At 40.0% G+C, this 22,918-nt stretch overlaps 1 protein-coding gene across 2 annotated transcripts in view; it reads left to right on the top strand.

Annotated features, from left to right (window-relative positions):
- The first annotated feature begins 353 nt into the window (after nt 1-353).
- The window catches only part of npl (N-acetylneuraminate pyruvate lyase (dihydrodipicolinate synthase)), a 53,614-nt gene continuing 31,049 nt past the window's right edge, over nt 354-22,918 (top strand). Inside the window, exons 1-3 of one of the 2 annotated variants that reach the window (XM_060830307.1) lie at nt 354-545; nt 10,693-10,760; nt 10,857-10,930. In XM_060830307.1, coding sequence (XP_060686290.1) covers nt 10,693-10,760; nt 10,857-10,930 — 142 coding nt within the window. In that variant the 5' untranslated portion in view covers nt 354-545. The remainder of the gene's footprint in view (nt 546-10,692; nt 10,761-10,856; nt 10,931-22,918) is intronic. The other variant, XM_060830308.1, reaches the window with a different exon arrangement.

The following is a 22,918-nucleotide window of genomic DNA, read 5'->3' on the forward strand; positions in this document are numbered from 1 at the left end:
CCGGAGTCCAAGGATCCGTGAACAAAATGTTCTTGCTTTGTGGGGCATTCCTGCAAATTGGAGCCATGGGAAAATTAGGTTAAAGCCAAGAGCAACTGGGTGGCTCAATGTTCTTGACTGAAGATCCGCCAGTCAACCAACAGCCAGAAATTTCTACTTACAAGAAGTCTGTGTGTCGCTGCTGCATTCATTGGATATACAAATAAGTTTTCCTCAAACATGTGCTGGCCAACACTTACTGAATCACTCAATCAGGAGAGGTGACGCCGACCACGTGATCTTGGTGGAGGTTGGACGGTACAGTCTTGATTGGGAGGGAACAAGGGTCAGTCATGTGATCGGGAGGAGGTCACGGGTCTGTACATGCGCAGTGGTGTCATCGCTAAGATGTGATGCTATTGTGATAGGTAAACAAATTGACAGTTGGTACTGGCCCAGAGGGAGGTTTTGATTAACGCAGAGGAGCACGTATCGGACCTAAAAAGGGATGTGATTGTCCGAAGCTGTTACTTGCTGTTTTGTGGCCGTTATCACATAACTGGAAGGTAATTCAGCAACCTATTCTGTTTAAAATACGGCGCTCTCTTTTTTAAATGAATTTGTAAACTGTCTCTCTTGACGATTATCTGGACATGTTTGTTCCTGTTGTTGATAAATTTACATGAAGATTCCTGCAGATTTGATGAGTTAACTGAATTTCAATCCCGTGACATCGCCCATGTGACGCTTAATCCTCTTTTGCATATTCCTTTATGCTGAGGCCTCGATTTTCCAAGTTCCGAACTTTAAAAAAAAACTTTGTTTTGAGATTAATTGTGTCATTAGACAAAATACAGTAGTAGAAGTAATTGCTTAATATACAACTTCAGTACTGCTGAAGGACAAAAAGATTGTTCTCTATTTATAAATTTGCCGATGACACGAAGGATGGTGTGGAGAACTGCTAGTTGCAACGGGACGTGCACTTTGGATGCTGCCTGAACTGCTGTGTTCTTCCAGTACCACTAATCCAGAATCTGGTTTCCAGCATCTGCAGTCATTGTTTTTACCAGGATGCAAAGCTGGACTGAGAAGTGGCAGATAGAGCTCAACCTGGAAAAGTGTGAAGTGATTCACCTTGGAAGGTCGAATTTTAATGCGGATTACAGGGTTAAAGGCAGAATTCTTGGCAGTGTGGAGGAACAGACAGATCTTGGGGTCTGCATCCATATATCCTTCAAAGTTGCCACCCAAGTTGATTGGGTTATTAAGAAGCTATGTGGTGTGTTGGCTTTCATTAGCAGGGGGATTGAGTTCAACAGCTGCATGGTTATTCTGCAGTTCTATGACGTCCTGGTTAGACCACCCTGGAATATTGTGTTTTCAGTTCTGGTTGCCTCAATATAGGAAGGATGCGGAAGCATTAGAGAAGGTGCAGAGAAGATTTACCAGGTTACTGGAGGGAGTGTCTTATGAAGAAAGGTTGGGGGAGCTGGGGGTTTTCTTGTTGGAGCAAATAGGATGACAGGTGACTTGATAAAGATGTACAAGATGATAGAGTGAATAGCTAGAGACTATGGCTTTTTCTCAGGGCAGAAATGGCTACCATGGGGGTCATAATTTTAAGGTAATTGGAGGAAGGTTTGGGGTGATGTCAGACATCGGTTCTTTTACACAGAATATGGTGGGTGCATGGAATGCACTGCCAGCAGTGGTAGTCGAGTCAGATACATTAAGCACATTTAAGCAACTCTTACATCGATAATAAAATGTTTGGTATGTAGGGTAGTTTGATCTTTAGAGTAGGATAAAAGATCGGTACAACATCCAAGGGCTGAAGGACCTGTACTGTTCTGTGGTTGCTATTTCTTGCAAAATACCCTGATGTGTGAAAGCTGAAAAGCTTTGATTAAAATGTAATTTCTTTTTGTTTGGCAATAGGATGACAAGTGACTAGGAGGTGGGAGGGAGGAGGAAGAGAGTGCCAAGTAGGTAGGGTGCAAAGTGATTCAGTATTTCGGCTAGCTTGGAGTGTTTCAGAGAAACTGGATCTGTCAGGATTTGGGTTGGGTTAGGCTGGTCCAATGCCATGATGGTCTGGTCCAATGGGAGTAGGAGAGATGAAGGGCAATGGCCCAGAAGAAAGGGTTGGGACCCAGTTCAATCAAGCCACAGCTGGTGGTTGGGAGCAGGGGTTGGGGTGGGGGGAGGGGAGAATGTGAATTGTTGAATGTTCCGAGATAAGAACCCCAATTTATAGGAAATAAGTGAATGTTCCTCAGACCGTGCTGGAAGATGTTTGCACTGTGCGGGACTTTTTGGAATTCAAGCAAGATACAGATCTACGTGCCTGTTAGAAAGCACATCATTCAAGAATCCATAAAGGTCTGACACTCATCGCTAATACAGTGAACTTTTTTTTTCTTATTCCTGCTTCTGTGAAACTGGAAGTTACAATCAGAGTGAGTTAGTCATAAACAATAATTAGATTATCTTGTTTAGGTTTGCTAAATTTAAGTTTTGTGTAAGCTATCAATTTAGCATTTGAGAGCTGTTACTCAAAGACTGGTCAGGAACGATTTTGAAGATCATCAAATATTTCAATTCTGTCGTTGCATATTCAGTGATAATGAGACTGATTTAATTTAGCTTACTGTCCTCTGTTATAACAGCGGATGTAAATTTGACTACATATATTGGGTATGTAAACTGTTGATTTTCAGTGATTTTTTTTTTCTATATCTTTTAATGCACTGAAACCATTATGCCCATTGAATGTTTTTCTCTTTTTGTAACCTGCATTTCCCACTCTTTGATTTGGAGAGATTTTATTAACATACACCTTTTAAAATTTGAAGTTTTTCTGTGTTACTTAAGCACATTGCTTTGGTACCTAGCAACTACAATAGATTTTGTGCAATTTCAGCAGAAAACAGAACTCTGTCACAGAGAGAGATTCTGAAAAGTATGCAATTTTCTATGTGGTGTTCAATTACAGTTTTGTGGAAGAGATATTGTTCTGCCACAGTTTACCTTTGTGTATTTCATTCTGTAGTCCTGGCTTTTCGAGTCTTTACATGCCTCTTATCGTAAATTATCTATTTTTAGATTTGTTTACTTTTTTTAACTTTAACGCTGTAGTCCTTGGAACTGCTATGCAAGTTTGCAAATGCTAAGATACATATGAGGTTCAGACCTATAGATGAGGCCTGGATATTGTAGGTCATTTCAGATGCATTGATGGGATGGTCACTTAACTGCTAAATGATGTTGAATTTCTAAAACCAAGAGTGAATACTTAGTATATATCAATAAATAACATACCATGTACGCTTTGGAGAAAAGTTTGAGACCTAAGGGGCAACCTTTTCGTGCAGAGGGTGGTGCATGTATGTAATCAGCTGCCAGAGGAAGTAGTGGAGGCTGGTACAATTGCAACATATAAAAGGCATCTGGATGAGTCAATGAGTAGGAAGGGTTTGGATGCGTATGGAGCGGTTGCAGGCAATTGGGACTAAATTAGGTTCGGGTATATGGTTGGCATAGATGAGTTGGACTGAAGGGTCTGTTTCTGTGCTCTACATCTCTACAGTGGGCAAATAAAGATCTGTTCATGCTAGTGCATTTTGTCCATGACCACATCTGTCTCTGGGGTAGAGCACGAAAAGTCAAGGCTTGTTATTCCTGTTGGGCCATAACCTAGTGTTTTGTGACTTTTGAATTTGTCACAAAAGTTAAAGTTGAAAATAAATACACAATAATCCCGAAATTACTGGATTTTCAGACCCTGTTTGTTTGAAAATGGAACACTCTTCTGTACTGAACAAAACTTACATTTATTACTTAAACTCTGGCTACATGTAAGTCATTGTAAACAGTTGGCAGATAATAAACTAAAGTTCTCGGAAAAACATGGAGCAGAAAAACTGGAAAGACTTTGTAGTTAGCACTGCTGCTTCACAGCACCAAAGACCTGGTTCGAATCCAACCTCGGATGACTCCATCCGTGCCACTTTTGCTCATTCTCTGTATCTGCATGGTTTAGATTAGATTAGATTACCTACAGTGTGGAAACAGGCCCTTCGGCCCAACACGTCCACACTGACCCGCCGAATCACACCCACACAGACCCATTCCCCTACATTTACCCCTTCACCTAACACTACGGGCAATTTAGCATGGTCAATTCACCTAACCTGCACATTTTTGGACTGTGGGAGGAAACCCACGCAGACACGGGGAGAATGTGCAAACTCCACACAGTCGGTCGCCTGAGGTAGGAATTGAACCCAGGTCTCTGGCGCTGTGAGGCAGCAGTGCTAACCACTTTGCCACCGTGGTTTCTTCTGTGTGCTCCAGTTTCCTCCCAGGGTCCAAAGATGTGCAGGTAAGGTGGATTGGTTATGAGAAATGCAGGGTTACAGGGATAGGGTAGGGTAGGGTGGGTCTGGATGGGATGTCTTTTTGGAGGTTTGGTGTGGGACTCGATGGGCCAACTGGCCTGCTTCCACACTGTAGGGGTTTTATGATTAACGCTGTCAGGTGGTGTAGCAATTGGGGTGTATTGAAAAGCCAGTGAACCAAAATAAATGTACAAGACCTTCAAGAGGCTTCAGATTTCCCTGTCCATATTTAGTTGTCTCCTATACTGGGTAATTTTGAAGCAATACTGAGGAAAATGATGCTTTAGATCATACAAATAGTTTATGTACCATTCCGTCATAGAATTGTACAGTGCCAAAGTGGCCCTTTAGTCCTGAAATCTATACAAGTATGTATCCCTTTATCCAAAATGCTTGGGACCAGCTGCTTTGCGGAAATCGGAATTTTGCGGTTTTTGGAACTAATGTAGTGTCCCCTGTAGGGTGCAGGGCAGCAACCCATAATCAAACATAAATACTGTACTGCAGCAAAAACATATGAATACTGACATTAAGCGGGTTAACTAAAGACTAGAAGTGCTACCACACTTTATTTATGGAGTAGTGTACTGATAAATGAAATACATCAATCATAAATATTCAACAACATTTTATTTCCATTAAAAGCATTACAAGAGAAACATTCTGGAAAACTCAAACCTACACAGCTTAAGCACTATGGCAGGCGGCGGTTTTAAAGGCTTCTTCAAGTGTCATCTGTCTCATTAACATAGGTTTCTGTCAGAGCAATCTCTCTTTAATTAAGTAAATTGCCATAGTCTCTTGCTCACTGATAAATGTATGTTGTTCAAGGCCCGCAATTAACTGATCGCACATTTTGACCATATCGTCAAAGGGGACTTTTTCAACTGTGTTCACTAACTCGTCGTCATTATCATTATTATAATTATCATTATCATCTTCATAATCATCACAGGAACCTGTATTTAAAATTATTTCAGCAATGTTCCCAACTCTCACAGAATGCACGACAGGCATTTCATTGTCAATGTTCAGCATTTCTTTGATGTCTGCTTTATTGTAATTTATTTACACTTTCTTCCGATAAATTTTGTGCGTAAGTAGCAAGGCTTGCTATCATCTTTTTCTCTTCAGTGACATGAAATCCTTAACTCTTCATCTGCAGGTTCATTTACAAGAAACATTGTTGTAGGCCAGAGTCTCTACCAAGCATTTGTTAATGTTGCTTTATCAACATCATTCCAAGCATAAATAACATCCTTAAGACTAAACTCTTTCAGGAAGTCTTGAATTCCTACCCCTCTGTTGACTGCAGCAAGCATACTGTTTAAAAAATAGTCTTTATACTTGCTCTTCATGGTCACAAGGCGGTAATACTGATGTCACATTCAGGGGCAAGTAAATGCCGAAAACATTACTTTTCACAAGCTGTTTGGCAGGGGGATGTACGGAGCAATTTTCCAGGAACAATAAAATTTTACACTTTTCTTCCAGTCCAGCTCGTCAGTAATGAGCTTGTGCCGCTGGTACGAAGTGTTTACTGAACCAGTCGGAAAACATTTCTCTGCACAATAATGCACAGGCAAATTGCGTACATCTTTAAGACATCTCAGATGTTTGCTTTTCCCAATCACTGCCAATTTCACCTTGAGTGTGCCTGCAGCATTGACACACTCCAGAATAGTTAATCTGTCCTTAGTTTCCTTAAAACTTGTTGGTGCTCTGTCATTAACCATTGCTAATGTTTTTCTTGGGACATAGCACCAGTAGAGAGCTGTTTCATCAGCATTGTAAATTTGTTCAGGACAAAGGCTTTTGTCAGATATCAACTTGGCAAATTCACCAATATAATTTTCAGCTGATTCAATTTTTTGCCACAAATTTTTAGGTATATCACACCATTATGCTTCTTAAATTTCTGCAGCCAACCTTCTGAATATTGACATTTGCCTTTTAATGTTCAGTTCTTTGATATTTTCTAGCTTGTTTCATGACCATCAAACCAGTCAGTGGCATACATTCACTTCGTTGTCTAATCCACTTCATCAAATCACGATTAGGATCTTCGTTTTTATCCCCTGTGCAGTGTTTTCCTATTTTTCATTAGTTGATGGTCATCACTGTCACCATAAAACTTCAGTAACCTGTCTTTCTGTTTCTTCAAATCATAGACAATGGTAGTTCCAACATCATATTCTTCAGTCAGATGCCACACTACGACCAAGCTTCTTTCTGCATTATTGATAATGACAGATGCTTCCTTTTCTTTATATTATTGTTAGCCACAGTTGTACCTGCACCTCTTGACATTTTCACTCTAAAATTAAATAATTTAGCACAGTAAATACAATATACAACTGACTCCTCTGAGTGTTGGGCCACACGGCCACGTGGGTCGAATGAGTGCGGCCTTCGCCCACCAGGAAAACCTTATGACGTTATGCAGGCATGACTGACGCTGCACGCTCCATGAAAACCTTTGGTTTTCAGAGCTCGTCGGTTTTTGGATGCTCAGATAAAGGGATACGTGACAGTACTGCCAAAAATATACTGCTACCTACACTTTCCTGCACCTGACCCTTAGCCTTGAATGCCAAGACACTTCCAAGTACTTTTACAGGATGCGCGGTTTCCTGCCTCGACTATTCTTCCAGGTACTGCATTCCAGACCCCCTTCACCACCTGGTTGAAAAAGACTTTGTTAGACCTCTTCTAAACCTCCTGCCTTTCACCTTAAATTATTCTCCCTTGTTATTTCCTAAGTGTACAGCTGCTTTCCGTTCACCCTGTCTATGCCCCTCAATCTTTATACACCAATATCAGGACCCCCCTCAACTTTTTCTGCTTCAAAGAAAACAAACTGAGCTGAAACAGCTTCTCTTCATAACTGAAATGCTCCATCACAGGTAATGTCCGGGCCCATCTCCTTTGCATCCCTTCCAGCGCAAACACATTCTTCGTATTGTGCAGTGACCAGAATTGCACATAGTACTTCAGCTGTGGCTTAACCAAATAGCTCCACTTGACCTTCCAGCTGATATAATCAGTCACAGCATAGATTATAAGGTATATTATATGCTTGCCTTTATCTACCCTATTAACTTGTCTGCTACCTTCACAGATCCGTGGACTAGCACCACATGATCTCTATTCCTCTGAGCTTCCTGCTATCTTGCTATTCTTTCATTACTCCCTTGTCTTGTTCCTTCCAAAGTGCATTACTTCACACTTAGCAAAGTTGAATTCTATCTGCTACTGATCTGATCATCGAATTAAATCGTCCTGTATTTCTAACACCTTCCTCCTCACTGTTTTAACCATTTGGCCAATCTTTGTGTCATCCTCGAACTTACTTATCATCTCTCCAACATTCTCATCTACAACATTTAGGAATATCACAAAAAATAAGGCACCCAGCACTGATTCTTTTTGGTATACCACTGCATACCAAGTTCCCGTCATACAAACCGCATTCTACTATCACCCTCTGTCTCCTGTCACTGGATCAATTTTGGATCCCATGAGTCAGTCTCCTATGTGGGAACTTGTCAAAGAGCTTCCTGAACTTGATATCAAGGATATCCTCATCCAAACACTTGGTCAGCTCCTCAAACTACCATTATCCTCTCATTTTTACATGACTTAGTGAATTGACTACATATCACTCCTCAATTGCTGTATGACTGTTTAGGAATCTGTAATGCACTTCTAACAGTGTGGCTAACTCCTTTTTTAATCCTAAGTTCTATCTACAAAGTATCATTTGATGACCCTTCCAAAATGCCATCCTTCCTTATTGCAGTAACTGACTCCTTAACTAATAATGCAACACCATCTTCATTTTGTAACCTCCCCTTATATGCCTGAAAATCCTTTACCCCAGTATGTTAGGTTGCCAGTCTTGCCCCTCCCTGAACCAAAACTCTGTAGTGACAACAATATTGCAGTTCTATACATCAATCCATACCCTTAACACGTGTCACCTCTAATACACCTGGCATTAAAGTGGAGGCTACCTAGCCCACTCCTTACTCCCTTGAGATGCAACATGGCTGAACTTCTTTTATCTTGGTTCCTTCTCTAAGTTGTGCCATGTTGCTATTGAATTAATGCACTCTGTGTGCTGTTCCTTCTGAATTATTTTAAACACCTCCCAACAGCACTAGCAAAACCACTCCCCCTGCCACCCCAAACATGAATGTTGGTCCCATTCTGGTTCAAGTGCATACTGTCTCACTGGTGTACAGGGTCCAGTGATCCAGAAATCTAAAACCTTCTCTTCTGTACCAGGTCTCGAGCAATGCATTCATCTTCTCTGTTCTCCTCTTTCTGTGCACACTAGCACGTGGCACCATCAGTAATTTTGAGATTGTGACCTTTGAGGTCCTGCTTCTTAATATGTTGCCGAGCTCCCTGGGTTTTTCATGCAAAACCTCATCCCTCATTCTAGTTATGTTATTGCTACTAACGTATACCACACCCTCTCTCTTATTGCCTTCCTTGTTCAAAATATTCACTCATTGACATTCCCAAGCTTGTCACCAGGAAGGCAACACATCGTCCTGGAGTTGGATTGTCACCTGTGGAAATGTTTGTCTAGTCACCTAATTAATGAATCCCCTATCACTATCGTTCTTGCTTTTTTTTCTTGTCCCATTCTGTACAGTCAGGCCGCTTGTTCCAAAAGTCTGATGACTTGGGTATTTAACCTAGACTGAAAATGGTGAAATTGATGGCATAAATGTTATAGTCAGCAGCAAAGTGACTAGTTTCAATGTTTCAAAGACAGCTAGAAAAAAAAAGTGATTTTTAACAGCATGAATTTTACATTTCCTGTTCGATTTCTTGTACCAAGTCAAGGGGATTTCTCCGCTTGCAAGAGGTGTCAACAAACTAGCTAAGCTGGGAAGCACATTAAAGCATATTTGAAAATGGCAAACCAGAAAGCAAAAAACAATGTTACATAATTGATTATGTGAATGTTAAAAAAGATCAAAGTAAAACTCAGAACAGACAAGATAAGAATAAGATGGAAGCTGAAATATCAAATTTTAAAAGTAATTTAAAACCTACGGAATGTTATTTGGAATTTGTGGCAAATTTTTAGAAATATTAAAACAAAAATTCATGCTCAGAGAAGTTGCTCAGTGGTAGTTATGAATGAATATGTAGTTTGAAAATGCATTTACAACTCATACAAGATGATAAAGCTGCTTTTGCAGTTGAAAACAGGAAGTTCATGTCAGTTCAGGTGATTCCTAAAGATCAATTTTCTGTGGAATTTCAATAATGTATCTGTAGGAGCACAGATGCATGCACCAGATGAGTCTGTCACTTTCCTAGATAGCAGGAAATAACGGCTAAGGTGGCATGTTGAGTTAAGTGGGTAATCAATGATGTATCAGAGTAAGTGTGGGACTAAAGGGCCTATTCCTGTCCCATGTTGTTCTCATGTCCTTGAAACTGTGGGGTTTGGAATGAGGTGGGGGGTGGAATCTCTCAATTGCCCTTTTTATTGTTTCTTTTAGGATGCAAAATAAGTGAGGAGAAATCCAAGCTGTTTGTGATATGTTGGAGAACTGGTTCGATTAAATAGCAGCTCCATACAATAAGTTTAAAAACTTTACAGCACAGGAGGCAATTTGAAATACCTTATCATAACACCAAATAATTTTGAATGCCTTATCAGCAGTCTTGAGCTTCATCTAATGAAAAGTAGTTGTCGTTTTTCTGATACAACAGGGAAATACTATGGATGCCAAAATCTGGAAATAAAATCAATGCCAGAGAACTTATTCTGCATTCAGTTTATTTTTCTTACTCATCTGATCTTGATGAAAGAACTGAATGTATCCTTAATGATCTGATTTTATTTCCAGCCTATTCTCAATGCTAACGCCTCACCTCTCAGTATCTTCAACACATCTTTGAACTGGAGTCTCTCTTGTAGCGTGTTTGTAGATGTGATATGCCAAATTACAGCGCCTCGTACAAGATCCATTCTATGGTTGTGTATGTTATTGATGTAACTGAAGTGTCCATTTATGAACTACATTGTCTACTTTAATATAGCTTATTACCACAGTCCTTCAAAGATCATACGTGCTGGAATAAACTTAAATCTATTTTTTGCTGAAGTGAAAGCTGTTTGGACTTGTTCTTTAACAATGTTATGGCAACCTAGGAGAGAATGGCATTCTTAAAAATGTGAGCGGAGAGATCTAGCTGCCATGATGCATTGGTCAAATAGTATGGAGCTCAATTTATGAGATTTTCTGAATATTTAAACTACTGTTTCTTTTTCATTCAGATGGCAATACCCATGAACAAGCTTTGTGGTCTGGTAGCAGCAACCTTCACACCGATGACACAAGAGAAGTAAGAATGATTGGTGTTACTTAAGACCTAATGTTCACCTGCTTTCATAGCAGCACAAATTGTTGCGTTGGCCTAAAATTCTTTCTTGTCTTCCAGTGAAATAAACATCTCTGTAATTGGTCAGTATGTTGATTATCTGGTAAAGGTCCAGGGGATTAAAAATATTTTTGGTAAGTTAATGCCAGAATTTCAGGTATTGTTGTTATCCATTTTTTTTATTCTTCCCCACCAACAGTAACCCTACATAATTTACTCATGCTTTAATTGTCAGGAGAATTGTGTCAAGTCAAAGTTGCCATTTACTGCAAATTGTACTCTCTATTGATTTGTTCTTTGGAAATTGGAGTTAAAACATGGATTTTGATCCCTTTTTGCACAGTTTTTAGAAGTAAGATTTTTGTTATTTACAAATAATTTTAAAGTATTCATATTCTAAAATATGAAGATTTTCATTTCACCTTTCCTTCCATGTCCCAGCTATCCCAGACACTACACATTTCCACAGTCTTTGTATTTTTATTTTCTTTGTTTTTATTTTTCACTTTGTATGATGTCATTTTTGGATGCTATTTGAGCACTATTATAGTACCTGTTCGGAAAATATTTTAGTTCCTGATAAGCCTCATTTGCATTTTGCTGAGCATGTTCTGAATCAGTGTAAATTGATGGCATTTTAAGGTGTGATAATTTCATGACAAAATATCACTTCTAGTTATTTTCATTTATACTTGGTTTTATTCATTTTATTCTATTTTGGTCCACCACCTCTTGAGTAACTTGCACGTGAAACAGGAACCAAAATAGACCACTTAGCCCTCAAATTTGTTCCACCATTCCATAAAGGTCATGATATGTTTTTGTTTTAGAATCCATGTTACCATTCACCTCCAATGACCATTTGATTGCCTAACCAAAATACATCGACCTCTACCAAAGTATTCACTGACACTGCCTCCACCAAGTTCAGAAGCAAAGTTGCACAACATGCTGGAAAAAAAAGTTATTCTCAGCTCTACCTGAAAAGGATTAACTCTGATTTTAAATTGAGCGTAATTCTTAATACCCCAACAGGAAATATTGTTTCCACATCGACCTTGTCAAGATCGCTCAAGTTCTTGTACACTTAATCAAGTCACCACTCGCTCTTCAAAACTCCATTGGAAACAAGCCAAGTCTAACCTTTGCTCATAAGGCAATCTACTCTACACAACATATCAAACTAGTACACCTCTGAATCTCCACTAATGTAAGTGCAACTTTCTTTAAAAGAGGAAACCAAAACTGCACCCAAATGTTCAAGATGGTTCACATCAAAGTGCTATATAGCTGAAGAATAACATTCATTCTTTTATAACAAGACAAATTGAACATAAAGGAAATCATTCCATTAGCTTCCTTAATTGCTTGCTGTACCTACCTATAAACCTTTTGTAACTCGTGTTTGAGAGCACCTAAATTCCTCTTCACCTTGGAATTCTAAAGTTTTTTTTCTGTTTAAATAATGTAGTCTTCTACTTTCTTTTCTGTCAAAATAAATAAGTTCATGTTTTCCAACAGGTTATTGTCCACTAATTGAATCAATCTATATTAGTTTGCAACCTCCTTTTGTCATCTTCAAAGTATACTCGGCTTTGTGTCATCTATAAATTTAGTTGGCATTCCATAAAACCATAAGATAGAATATACTGAAGTAGGCTATTCAGCCCATCGAGGCATATCTGCAATTCAATGAGATTCATGGTCAATCTGATAACTCTCAACTCCACTTTCTAGCCTTTTCCCCATAACCCTGAACTCCCTTCATCATGAAAAATCTGCACATCTCAGTCTTGAATAAACTTATTGATGCAACCTCGAAGCATTCTGCAGTAAAGAATTCCACAGAGTCACTACTCTGGGAAAAGAAATTTGTCTCTTAAATGGCAATCCTATTTTCTGAGTTTAGATCAGAGTGATGCTGGAAAAGCACAGCAGGTCAGGCAGCATTTGAGGAGCAGGAAAATCGATGTTTCTGACAAAAGCTTTTCATCAGGAATCCTGATGAAGGGCTTTTGCCCGAAACATCGATTTTCCTGCTCCTCGGATGCTGCCTGATCTGCTGTGCTTTTCCAGCTCCACCCTGATCTAAACTCTGGTTTCCAGCATCTGCAGTCCTCACTTTTGCCTAATCCTGTATTCTGAGACTATTCCTCTGGTCCTAGACTCTCCCACAAGGGGAAACAAATGTGTCCACATCTATCCTGTTGAGCACCTTAAGTTTGTATGTTTCAGTAATGTCTTTGCTGATCTTATCTAAGTCATTTATGTAAGTTGCAAAATGTTTATATATACAAATTGCAGGAGACTCATTTATCCACATACTGTTTCCAGTCAAACAGGCCATTTCTCCAGACTAGTATGCTACCTACTATACCCACTTGATTCCACTTTGCATGCTAACCTTTTGAGACAGCTTAATGAATGCACCCCTGTAAATTAGAGTACTTCAGACTCTCTTTTATCCAATAAATAGGTTAAACATAATATTCTTATGAAACGTGCTGACCTTTTCTGGCTAACCTGAGTTTTTGAAGTGCGTGGCTGTAACCTGCTGAATACTTGATTGTAACATCTCTCCACCCCCACTCCCACAAAAATGTCAAGCTAACTGGGCTATAGTTTTTTGGCTTTCTGTCACATCCTCTTTTTTAATAGGGGGATTATATTTCATCCTTTCCATAACACCAATGCCTCTAATATCTCATTGGCCACCTCTTATACTCTAAGCATAAAGTCAGCAAGATCCAAGGATTTATCTGTCTGCAGGTCCATCAACTTGCATGTTACCTCTTCTCTGCTGATTATAATTTCACCCTGCTCCTCTTTCCCTTTCTCCTGACTTACAACTATTAATGGATTTTTAAAAATATACACTCTAGTGAAGACAGAAACTAAGTTCATTTTATCTCTTTGGTTTCATATTCCTACAATTAATTCTCATTCTACTTCCACTTTTCCGTTTTGAATACCAGTAGCAGCACTTGCTTTTACGTTCGTTGTAACTTGCTCTCATACTCGTCACTAACCATTTCACGTTCTGTGCTGTTCTTTATAGTCTAAACAATCAGTTGACCTGCTAGTATACTTTTTTTTTGTTGCATAGTTTTTTTTCCTTAAGTTTAATACTTTCCTTAACTTCTTTGTCTCCCGAATGATTTTGGGTCCATGTTTTAAATTTTTTCTTCACTGTATAAACATACTTATTCTAAGTATTCTGAAATATTTCTTGCAGTGTCTGCCACTATTTATATGGATCTATCCCATAAGCCACTTTACTTCAGCTAGCTCAGCTTTTATACCAACTTGGCTGCTTTTTTTTTGAAGCTTAAAATACAAGTCTTAAACCTACTCTTCTCCCTTTTTTGAATTAGATGTAAATTCAAATCATTGTGATCCCTGCTGCCTTGAGGTGCCTTCACTCTGAGATCATAAATTAATCTAGTCCGATTACACAGTACCACATGTAAGATAACCTCTCTGCTTGTTCTAGAACTGTTCCTTTAAGAAGCTATCTCCTTGCATTGAAAAACTCCTCATCCAGGCTACCTTATTCAACCTTTCATCTCTTTGAGGCTCTCGTTTCATCAATTCGTAGTCTTATCATTCTGCACCAGAGCACTAGATGTATAGGAGCACCACTGCCTACTTGCAAGTTCCAATTCTATTTATTTGATTTTATTGTCACGTATATGCAAGTACAAAAATATAGGTAAAGATGTAAAAAGGTACCATTTGGGTACAAGTACCTTAGTACAGAATATTAACGAGGTAGAAAGAAATAACAAAGTTAGAAGTTAAACATTGCAGTAATTATAGTAAGCTTCAAACATATGAAAAAAGGTTGAAAGTTACAGATTGTAGACCTTCTTAGTTTTAAGTTGAAAATAAATAAAACTGGAAGTTAAAATATTACAATGTTTCTCAAGAGCTTAGCTACAGTGAGACCATGCTTTGAGGAATCACCTTGAGATGGGAGACCATGTACTGCCAAGAGACTGCAACATCCAGCCAGTGAGAGGGCCCCATGCTGGGCTGGAAGGTCAGAGGCTGGGTGTCCAAATATAATATATTAAAGCATTAACAGTAAGAGATGACTGCAATCAATACTAATTAAACATTTGGAGTCAACTTATTCTTAAAACCACAATGTTCCTCTTTTATGTTCATCCCACACCACATACTCCACAGAATATTCTTGTAGCAAACAACCTCCGTTTGTTCCCAGCATCTGTTGGGCCTTTTTGTTTCATTATATAATTTTTAAGTTAGTTTAAAGGCATTGAAGACTATTTTAAGAGTTTCCTAAATCCAAAAGTTGGAAAGCCTCCTCCTATGATTTCCCCTGGGAGAGTCAGAAGGGAAGAATCTCATGGAATTCTTCAGATAACTTTAGGCTGCATCTCTGATTTTAAAAATATATTTTTGGGCAGTTTGCAAAACCAAAAGTCTCCCCATTTATGCTGATCACGCAAAGCTCTTGACCTTCTGTGATGCTCATTGTTATAGAGGGAATCCTATAACCTGATAGCAAAAATAACTTCCTTTTGTGCCATACAGGTATTCATGTGAAACACATTAATCTTGCATATGGTAGGAATGCTTATTAATTATTATTGATTTCCACTGTCCTTAATCTTAGTGAACATGCTGTAACTGTTTATAAATCAATGCATTAAATTTTTTTTGGTGCTTTAGAATCTGTGCTAAGAACTCAAGACTGTCACCATAGTATCCAACTGTGAATACCTTGCACAATCTCACTAATAACATAACCTGAGCCTTCTGTTGCTTTTTGGTTTCTATAAGTTTGTTGTCAAGTAGACCTGCTCCCTTCAATTTATCTGAATTTATGACCATTCCAAAACAAGTCTTTTTAAAACTTATAATGATAACAGTTGTACAAGTGGCATGCATGGTTACAAACGTGTGATACTGGGGAATAAGGTTTTTGTAGTGTTGTATTTTGACGAATAACTGATCAATAACTGTGCAAAATTTATGTGCTTCTGCTTAATTATATGAATATTGTTATGGTTTTGATCACGTGATATTGATTTCTAATATTGCACGTAGCTTGAGATTTTTCTTTTCCTATTTTCATAAATTGCTCTTCACTATTTAATTGAAAACAAAATGCTAGAGAAGTAAATATAGAAGGTAAAGATGTAATATCCTGCTAGATCATAGGGCTGCATTCTCATTATAGAAAGATGACTGATGGTGGTTTAGTCTGAGGGTGACCACTCCTTGGGTGTTGAGAAAGGGAATACTTAATGCTGTAGAACAGCAACAGGTCTGGCAGCTTCTGTGGAGGGAAATATGTTGGGTTCAATATGACTCTTCTTTAGAACTGAAAGAGGCTGAAAACTGAGAAATTTGATGCTGTTGATAGAGGGAGAGGGGTACTGTGTGGAAGAGACAAAGGTGCCCAGTAAAAGATACATGGCATGATAATGATGGTAAAGGACTGGTTGTAAAGTAAGTGTAAATGATAGGTGTGAAAAGGACAAAATGGGTTCAATTTGTTGAGAGCAAAGCTAACAAAACACAGGGAAAGGATTGGGTCTTGTCATTGAAATGGAGGATAGAAGTCATGCACTCAACTCCATGTTGTGCCCCAGAGGTTATAAAGTATCTAACCAGAAAATTAAACTTGAATTCAACTTTGGAACAATGTAATAGGCCCAGGACAAGAATGTTGGTAAGGGAGCAAGGTGGTTAAATGAAATGGCCAGCACCTGGAGAGTTGGGATCATTCTTAAAGACTAAATGGAAATGTTCCACAAGTAGCCACTTAGTATTTGATTGATTTTGCCCAATATAAAGGGGACTGCATTGTGAGCAGTCAATACTAAGGACTAGATTGAAGTAAGTACAAATAAAATGCTGCATCACCTGAAAAGTATATTTGGAGTCTTGGACACTGAAAAGGGTGGGGGGAGGGGAGGACATTAAAGGGCTTATATGACACCCTCTGATATTGTATGGAGAGGGAAGGAAGTGCTGGAATGCACTAGACACCTTTGAATGTACGTCCTCATCCTCTGTTTCCTGTATAACATTTCCCATTCCTCCCCCATCCCCTGTCTTATTTGTGTCTTACTGACTTTTCTATCAACAGAGCAGACTGTTTGTTTATTTGTTTGTAAATAACTTTTTTTAACTTTACAATAAAAATATAAGGTTCTAAAAAATATAACACATACCAGTTTAATAAAAAAACCGCAAATTGCTATACAACTACTGTCTACTAACTCCGCACCTACCCTACAAAACAAAATAACACTAAACACTGTGCAAAACAACACCAATAAAATAAGTAAGTGACAAAAGCAAACAAAAGAACATACAAGAACACAAAATATCAATGCTCGACACAAAGCTCCCAAACACACAAATGGGAGCGTACATCTTCGAGGAAAAAGTGAGATCTGCAGATGCTGGAGATCAGAGCTGAAAATGTGTTGCTGGTTAAAGCACAGCAGGTTGGATACTGCCTGACCTGCTGCGCTTTAACCAGCAACACATTTTCAGCGTTGTGTATGTATACCCGTATTAACTCAGGAGTTCCCCTTCCAGGGTTCAGCAAACTTAATCATGCTGGTTAAATAAACGCCATAGTTAAGATAGCAGAAAAATCTGTGTCCAAATAACTCAAGAAAAAGGTTGCCTCCTCTTATATAAAAAAAAGTCTGTTGTGTGGTGCATCGTATTTGTGAAAAAAATCCAAGGTAATGTGTTCCATAATTAATTTTTGCCATCCCAGCAAACCCGGCGAGTTCTCAGACACCCAATTCATCAGAATTTTCTTCCACGCACAGTAATAATACTGAATTGTTTCTTCCCGTGCCCGTCTAAAGATGATATATTTGGTAGACCTGGAAGAAGAGATGTCGGGTCTATTTTAACATCAGTCCTCAATACCCTCCTTGTCTCCCGCCACAGCACTCCAATAAACACTGAGCCTGTGGCAGGTCTAGAAGCAGTGGGTAAGAGGACCTACGCTTATGTTTGGGGCACATTTGGAGATGCCCCTTTTTTAAACTTCGCCAGACTGTCTGGTGCCAAATGAGCCCTGTGCAAAATTTTTAACTACATAGTGTATGTCCGATGCCAGAGTGAGATCTTTTGCACTTTCTCCCATATGTCCTCCCACATTTCAGAAGAGATCTCCACTGCTAGCTCTTGCTCCTAGACTTCACATGACCGGTTAATATCCTGCCAGGCCCTACTGTCCAGTCAGTGGTAGAGGGCACAAACTGAAAGGGTGCTGGTGGCACGTAGCAACAACCTCTCTATATTGGACTTGTAGGACTTAGTGAGAAGCATAGACTTCTTCTGGATGAAATCCCAAACTTGCAAAAAACGGAAGTGATCTCTACTGGGCAGAACATATTTGCGGCTAAATTGCTTGAAAAACATCATAACCTCCTCCTCAACCAAGTCTCCCAAACTGGAAACTCCTCTTGCTGTCCATAGTTTGAACCCTGAGTCCACCCTGGTCGGAACACTGGCATACCAACTATGGGGGTGAGTGGCGAAATCTTGGATTAGCAAGCCTCACTCTGACTCATTGCCCTCCATGCCTTGAACGTACTAATAACAATAGGGTTCCGGCAGTGATCCATAACTGTCCTCATCTATGAACAATAGGTTACAAGAGGGCACTTTGCCTGGGAGGGTTCTATGTCCAGCCATATTGAGCCTGGATCATTACCTGCCCAATTGCACACAAAGGATAGCAGGGAACTCAATTGATACCACCTGGTGTCTGGGAAATTAACCCTCCCCATCCTTGAGGCAACTGCAATTTAGTAAGTTTGATGAGGGGCCAACCGCGACGCCAAATGAAAGAACGAAACCAACCCATAAGTTTCCACAGCGTTGACCTGGGAAACATTTATAGGGAACGTAAGCATGGGATAAAGCAAACGGGGGAGGACATTCATCTTTATAAGGGCTATTCTGCCCAAGCATGAAATTGGAAGAGTCTTCCAATATTGTCAAGCAGGTGAAGAACGTTACTCTGAAATAACCAATCAAACATGACGGTAATAAAAATACCAAGGTATTGGAAACCCGCCCGAAGCCACTTAAAGGGGAACCTAGGGCCACCTTAAACCTCTGGCACTTCTTTAAGGTCCCCCAAAGACATAACTTCCGACTTTGCAAAGGTGATCATATATATCTTGAAATAGCCCCAAATGAATGAATGCATTGTATTAGATGGGGTGCAGAGGTCATCGGGTCCAACTACAAACAGAAGGACGTCATGTGCAAAACGTGTAATCTTGGGGGGAGCTAAGATGGCGGCGATCTGAGAAGATCACACTGCAGAGCTTCGCATCGCAGCAGGAGCAGGACAGTCCTTTAACCGACCCAACCCCGGTCATCAGGATTTCTTGGGGTGTTGGAAAGATTGTGGAGCCCCAAGAAACATTTAAAAATTGACTAACCTGTATTTTCAGCTGTCCAGAAATGCCTAAAAAGGGACGAGAAGCATCTGAAGCCGGGTCTGCAGCTCAGCCTGCAGCAGCCTCAGAGCAGATTACTCTCCAGGACCTGGTGAACCAGCTCTCAAAATCTGTCAAGATGTTGGGGAAACAGATTGAGGAGAAGCTGGCTCCAGTCTCTCAAGTTGCAGAAGCATGAGCAGCAGCTGGGAGACCTGGAGAAGAGGACGAATGAGGTGGAGCACAGGGTCACAGTGATGGAAGCTGATGTCAGTTCATTCAAGGAAGAGATCCAAGCCCTGAAGATGCAGGTTCGTAATTTGCGTGACCAAGTGGATGATCTTGAAAACGGGAGCAGGAGAAAAAACATTCGGATCATCAGTCTGCCTGAGGGTCAGGAGGGTGAGCGGCCTGCGGAATTTGTTGAAGATAGGCTTCTGAAATTCCTTGACTTGGAGACTTGCACGAGAGAATTGAAGATAGAGAGGGCTCACTGGGTCACAGTACAGAGTTCGGGTCTGGGTCAACGCCCTCGTCCTTTCCTGGTGCGGTTCCATCATTACCGGGATAAGGAGAGAGTCATGGAGGCTTCCAGACTCCAGGGGAAGGATCCAAAGGCCCGAATTTAAGAGGGGTCTAAGATCATGTTTTTTCAGGACTTTTCAGCATGGGTGATCCAGAAATGAAAATCGTATGATGGTGTCAAGAGAAGATTGAAGGAGCTTGGGATTCAGTACTCCCTGAGATATCCGGCAGTGCTTCGGATCACCTTAGATGGATCCATGCATCTCTTTGATACATCGGAGAAGGCAAGAGACTTTGTGGACCAACTAACCTAAGTTAAACAATTGTATGTATAATTATCGTTGCTTGGGTATGTGTTTATCATTCTGTAAAAGAAATGGAGGAAATCTGGTTGGAGCTTTGTTTTTTTTCCCCTTTCTTTTTTCTATTGATAATAATTTGGTTCAAACTATGTCTGGCGATGGTTAAGATGTACATTTTAAATTTCTAAGTTAGGACATACCAAAGGATGGGTGGGGTATTTATTCCTTTTTTTTATAAAAGAATTTTTTTAAAATTCATATTGATATTCTATGGGATGTTTATTCTTTTTAGCTTGTGCTTGCGCTGTAGCTCTAGCTGGGAGAAGTGAAGGTGGTTGAGATGGTTAGATGCCTATTTATGGGCAGTTCAGGACGGGTAGTTGCCCCCTCCGGGCAGGGGGTGAGTTCCCCTACTCAGCGCTATTGGCGCTTTATATGTTGGTTTGTTTTCTGGGTTTTGTTTTTTATTTTTAATAATTTTGTATGTTTGTTAAATGTAGTGGTTTTAGTTTATGTAATTTTATATTTGTTGGGTCATGCAACATTAAGGCTCAGCAATTTGTGGTTTGGGTTCCTCCTCTCTGGAATTTAAACATAACTGCTGAAGATTATGGCTAATAATTTGATTAAATGGTGTACCTGGAATATCAAGGGAAGTCACTCATCAATTAAGAGGAAGAAGGTACTCTTGAATCTTAGAAAGGAGAAGATGGATATTGCTTTGTTACAGGAGGCACATTTGGATGACACAGAGCATCTGAAATTACAGCAGAATGGCTTTGACCGAGTTTACTATTCATCATTTAATACCAGAAGTAGGGGAGTGGCTATATTGGTTAGGAAAATTCTCTCATTTAAATTGTTGGAATGTGTTAAAGACACATACGGGAGGTTTGTAATTCTTAAAGCCTTGATAAATGGGGAAGAATATGGCATTTTAAATGTTTATTGTCCCCCAGCTCATCCTCTTAAATTCTTGGTAGATGCTTTTCCTAAACTGATAAGTCTCAAGTCTCGGCACATCATTATAGGAGGAGATTTTAACTGCCTCATGGACCCCACTGTAGACAGGTTGCCTAAAGGTTCCTCGATACCCTCTGCACAAACTAAACAGTTATTGGGTTTGTGTGGGGAATTAGGATTGGACGTTTGGAGGTGTCTCCACCCTACAGGTAGGGATTTCACGTTTTTCTCCAATCCGCACAGATGTCACACGAGGATTGATTTTTTTTTTTCTGACCCCTGTGGTTACACTGGATCTGGTGGCATCCTGTACGATTGGTAATATTGCCATCTCTGATCATGCTTCAGTGTACCTCATGGTTAAAATTAAGGATGTTACAATGGATTCAAGGTACTGGTGATTGGACCCCTTTATTCTCATGGACAACAAGTATGTGGAGTATTCCTCTAGGGAATTTCGGGCATTCCTAGACATCAACAGGCTCGGTTGATAGCTCATCGGTTCTCTAGGAAACTGCCAAAGCTTATGCCAGAGGGTTAGTTATTTCATATTCCACAAGTAGAAAGCGGCAGAAGGGTGAGCAGCAACGTCTCCTTGAAGCATGGTTGAAGGCAGCCGAGAAGGCCTATTTTGACAGACCCTCGTTGGTCAAACTATAGAGGATTACGGCACTGCGGTCTGCACTAAATTCCATGCTCTCACAGGCGGCTAAGAAGGAGCTGGCTTTTGCAAAGCAAAGATTATACGAGCATGGTGACAAGCCAGGCAAATACTTAGCATACCTTGCCAGGAAGAGAAGTGCCCCACAAACCATTACAGCGATTAGGGAAGGGCCTGGGAACCTAACGTGATTCTAAAAAGATTAATGTGGCATTCCAGAGATTCTACTCTAAATTATATCAGTCTGAGAATTGTGAGGAGGGGCAGGCCAAAATGGAATCCTTTTTTTAGAGATCTGAAGCTCTCAGGTGTGACTCCCAAACAACAGTCCTTTCTCATTGCCCCATTATCAGAGCAAGAAGTGCAGGAAGCTGTGAGGCAGCTTCAGAATAGATAGGTGCCCTGTCCTGATGGACTTCCCAGTGAATTCTCTAAGGAATTTATAAGTGTACTGTCAGGCCCGATGCTGAATATGTTTATTAATTCATACAGTCATGTTTATCTCCCACTATCTCTGAAAGAGGCCAATATTTCACTTATCCTTAAAAAAGGGAACGATCCGGAAGACTGCGTTTCATACAGGCCCACCTCGCTCTTAAATGTGGACTTTAAGATCCTTTCTAAGGCTCTTGCGTTAAGGCTGGAGACTGTGTTCCCTGCTATTATTAAAGAGGATCAGACGGGCTTCATAAAGGATCGCAACTCAAGCATGCCGACAGCAGTCAATACAGGGATTGGTGATTTCTTTAGATGCAGAGAAGGCATTTGACCGATCAAGTGGCCGTACCTTTTCTATACTGTAGACCGGTTTGGTCTGGGCGAAATTTTCACAAGATGGGCAAAGGTTCTCTACAGTGTACCTCTCGCTGCAGTCATTACCAACGGGGTATGATCAAGCAATTTTAATATTTCTAGGGGCAGCAGGCAGGGCTGTCCCCTCTCACCATTGCTTTTTACGTTGGTGATTGAACTGTTGGCAGAGGCCATTCGTGGGGATCTCAATATATTAGCACCAGAAGTGGGGTCAAAATTACATAAGATCTCGCTGTATGCAAATGATCTAATTTTCTTGACAAATCCAGCAGTTTCAGTGCCTTGTCTGAAATATTGCATTCACGCATTTGGCGCTTTTTCAGGGTATAAGATTAATTTTGCTAAATCAGAGGCTATGCCTATGTGTGGTCTTACGAAAGAGTTGGCTCTTGAGAGTGACTG

This window comes from Hemiscyllium ocellatum, chromosome 9 (genome assembly GCF_020745735.1).
Source record: "Hemiscyllium ocellatum isolate sHemOce1 chromosome 9, sHemOce1.pat.X.cur, whole genome shotgun sequence".
NCBI lineage: Eukaryota > Metazoa > Chordata > Chondrichthyes > Orectolobiformes > Hemiscylliidae > Hemiscyllium > Hemiscyllium ocellatum.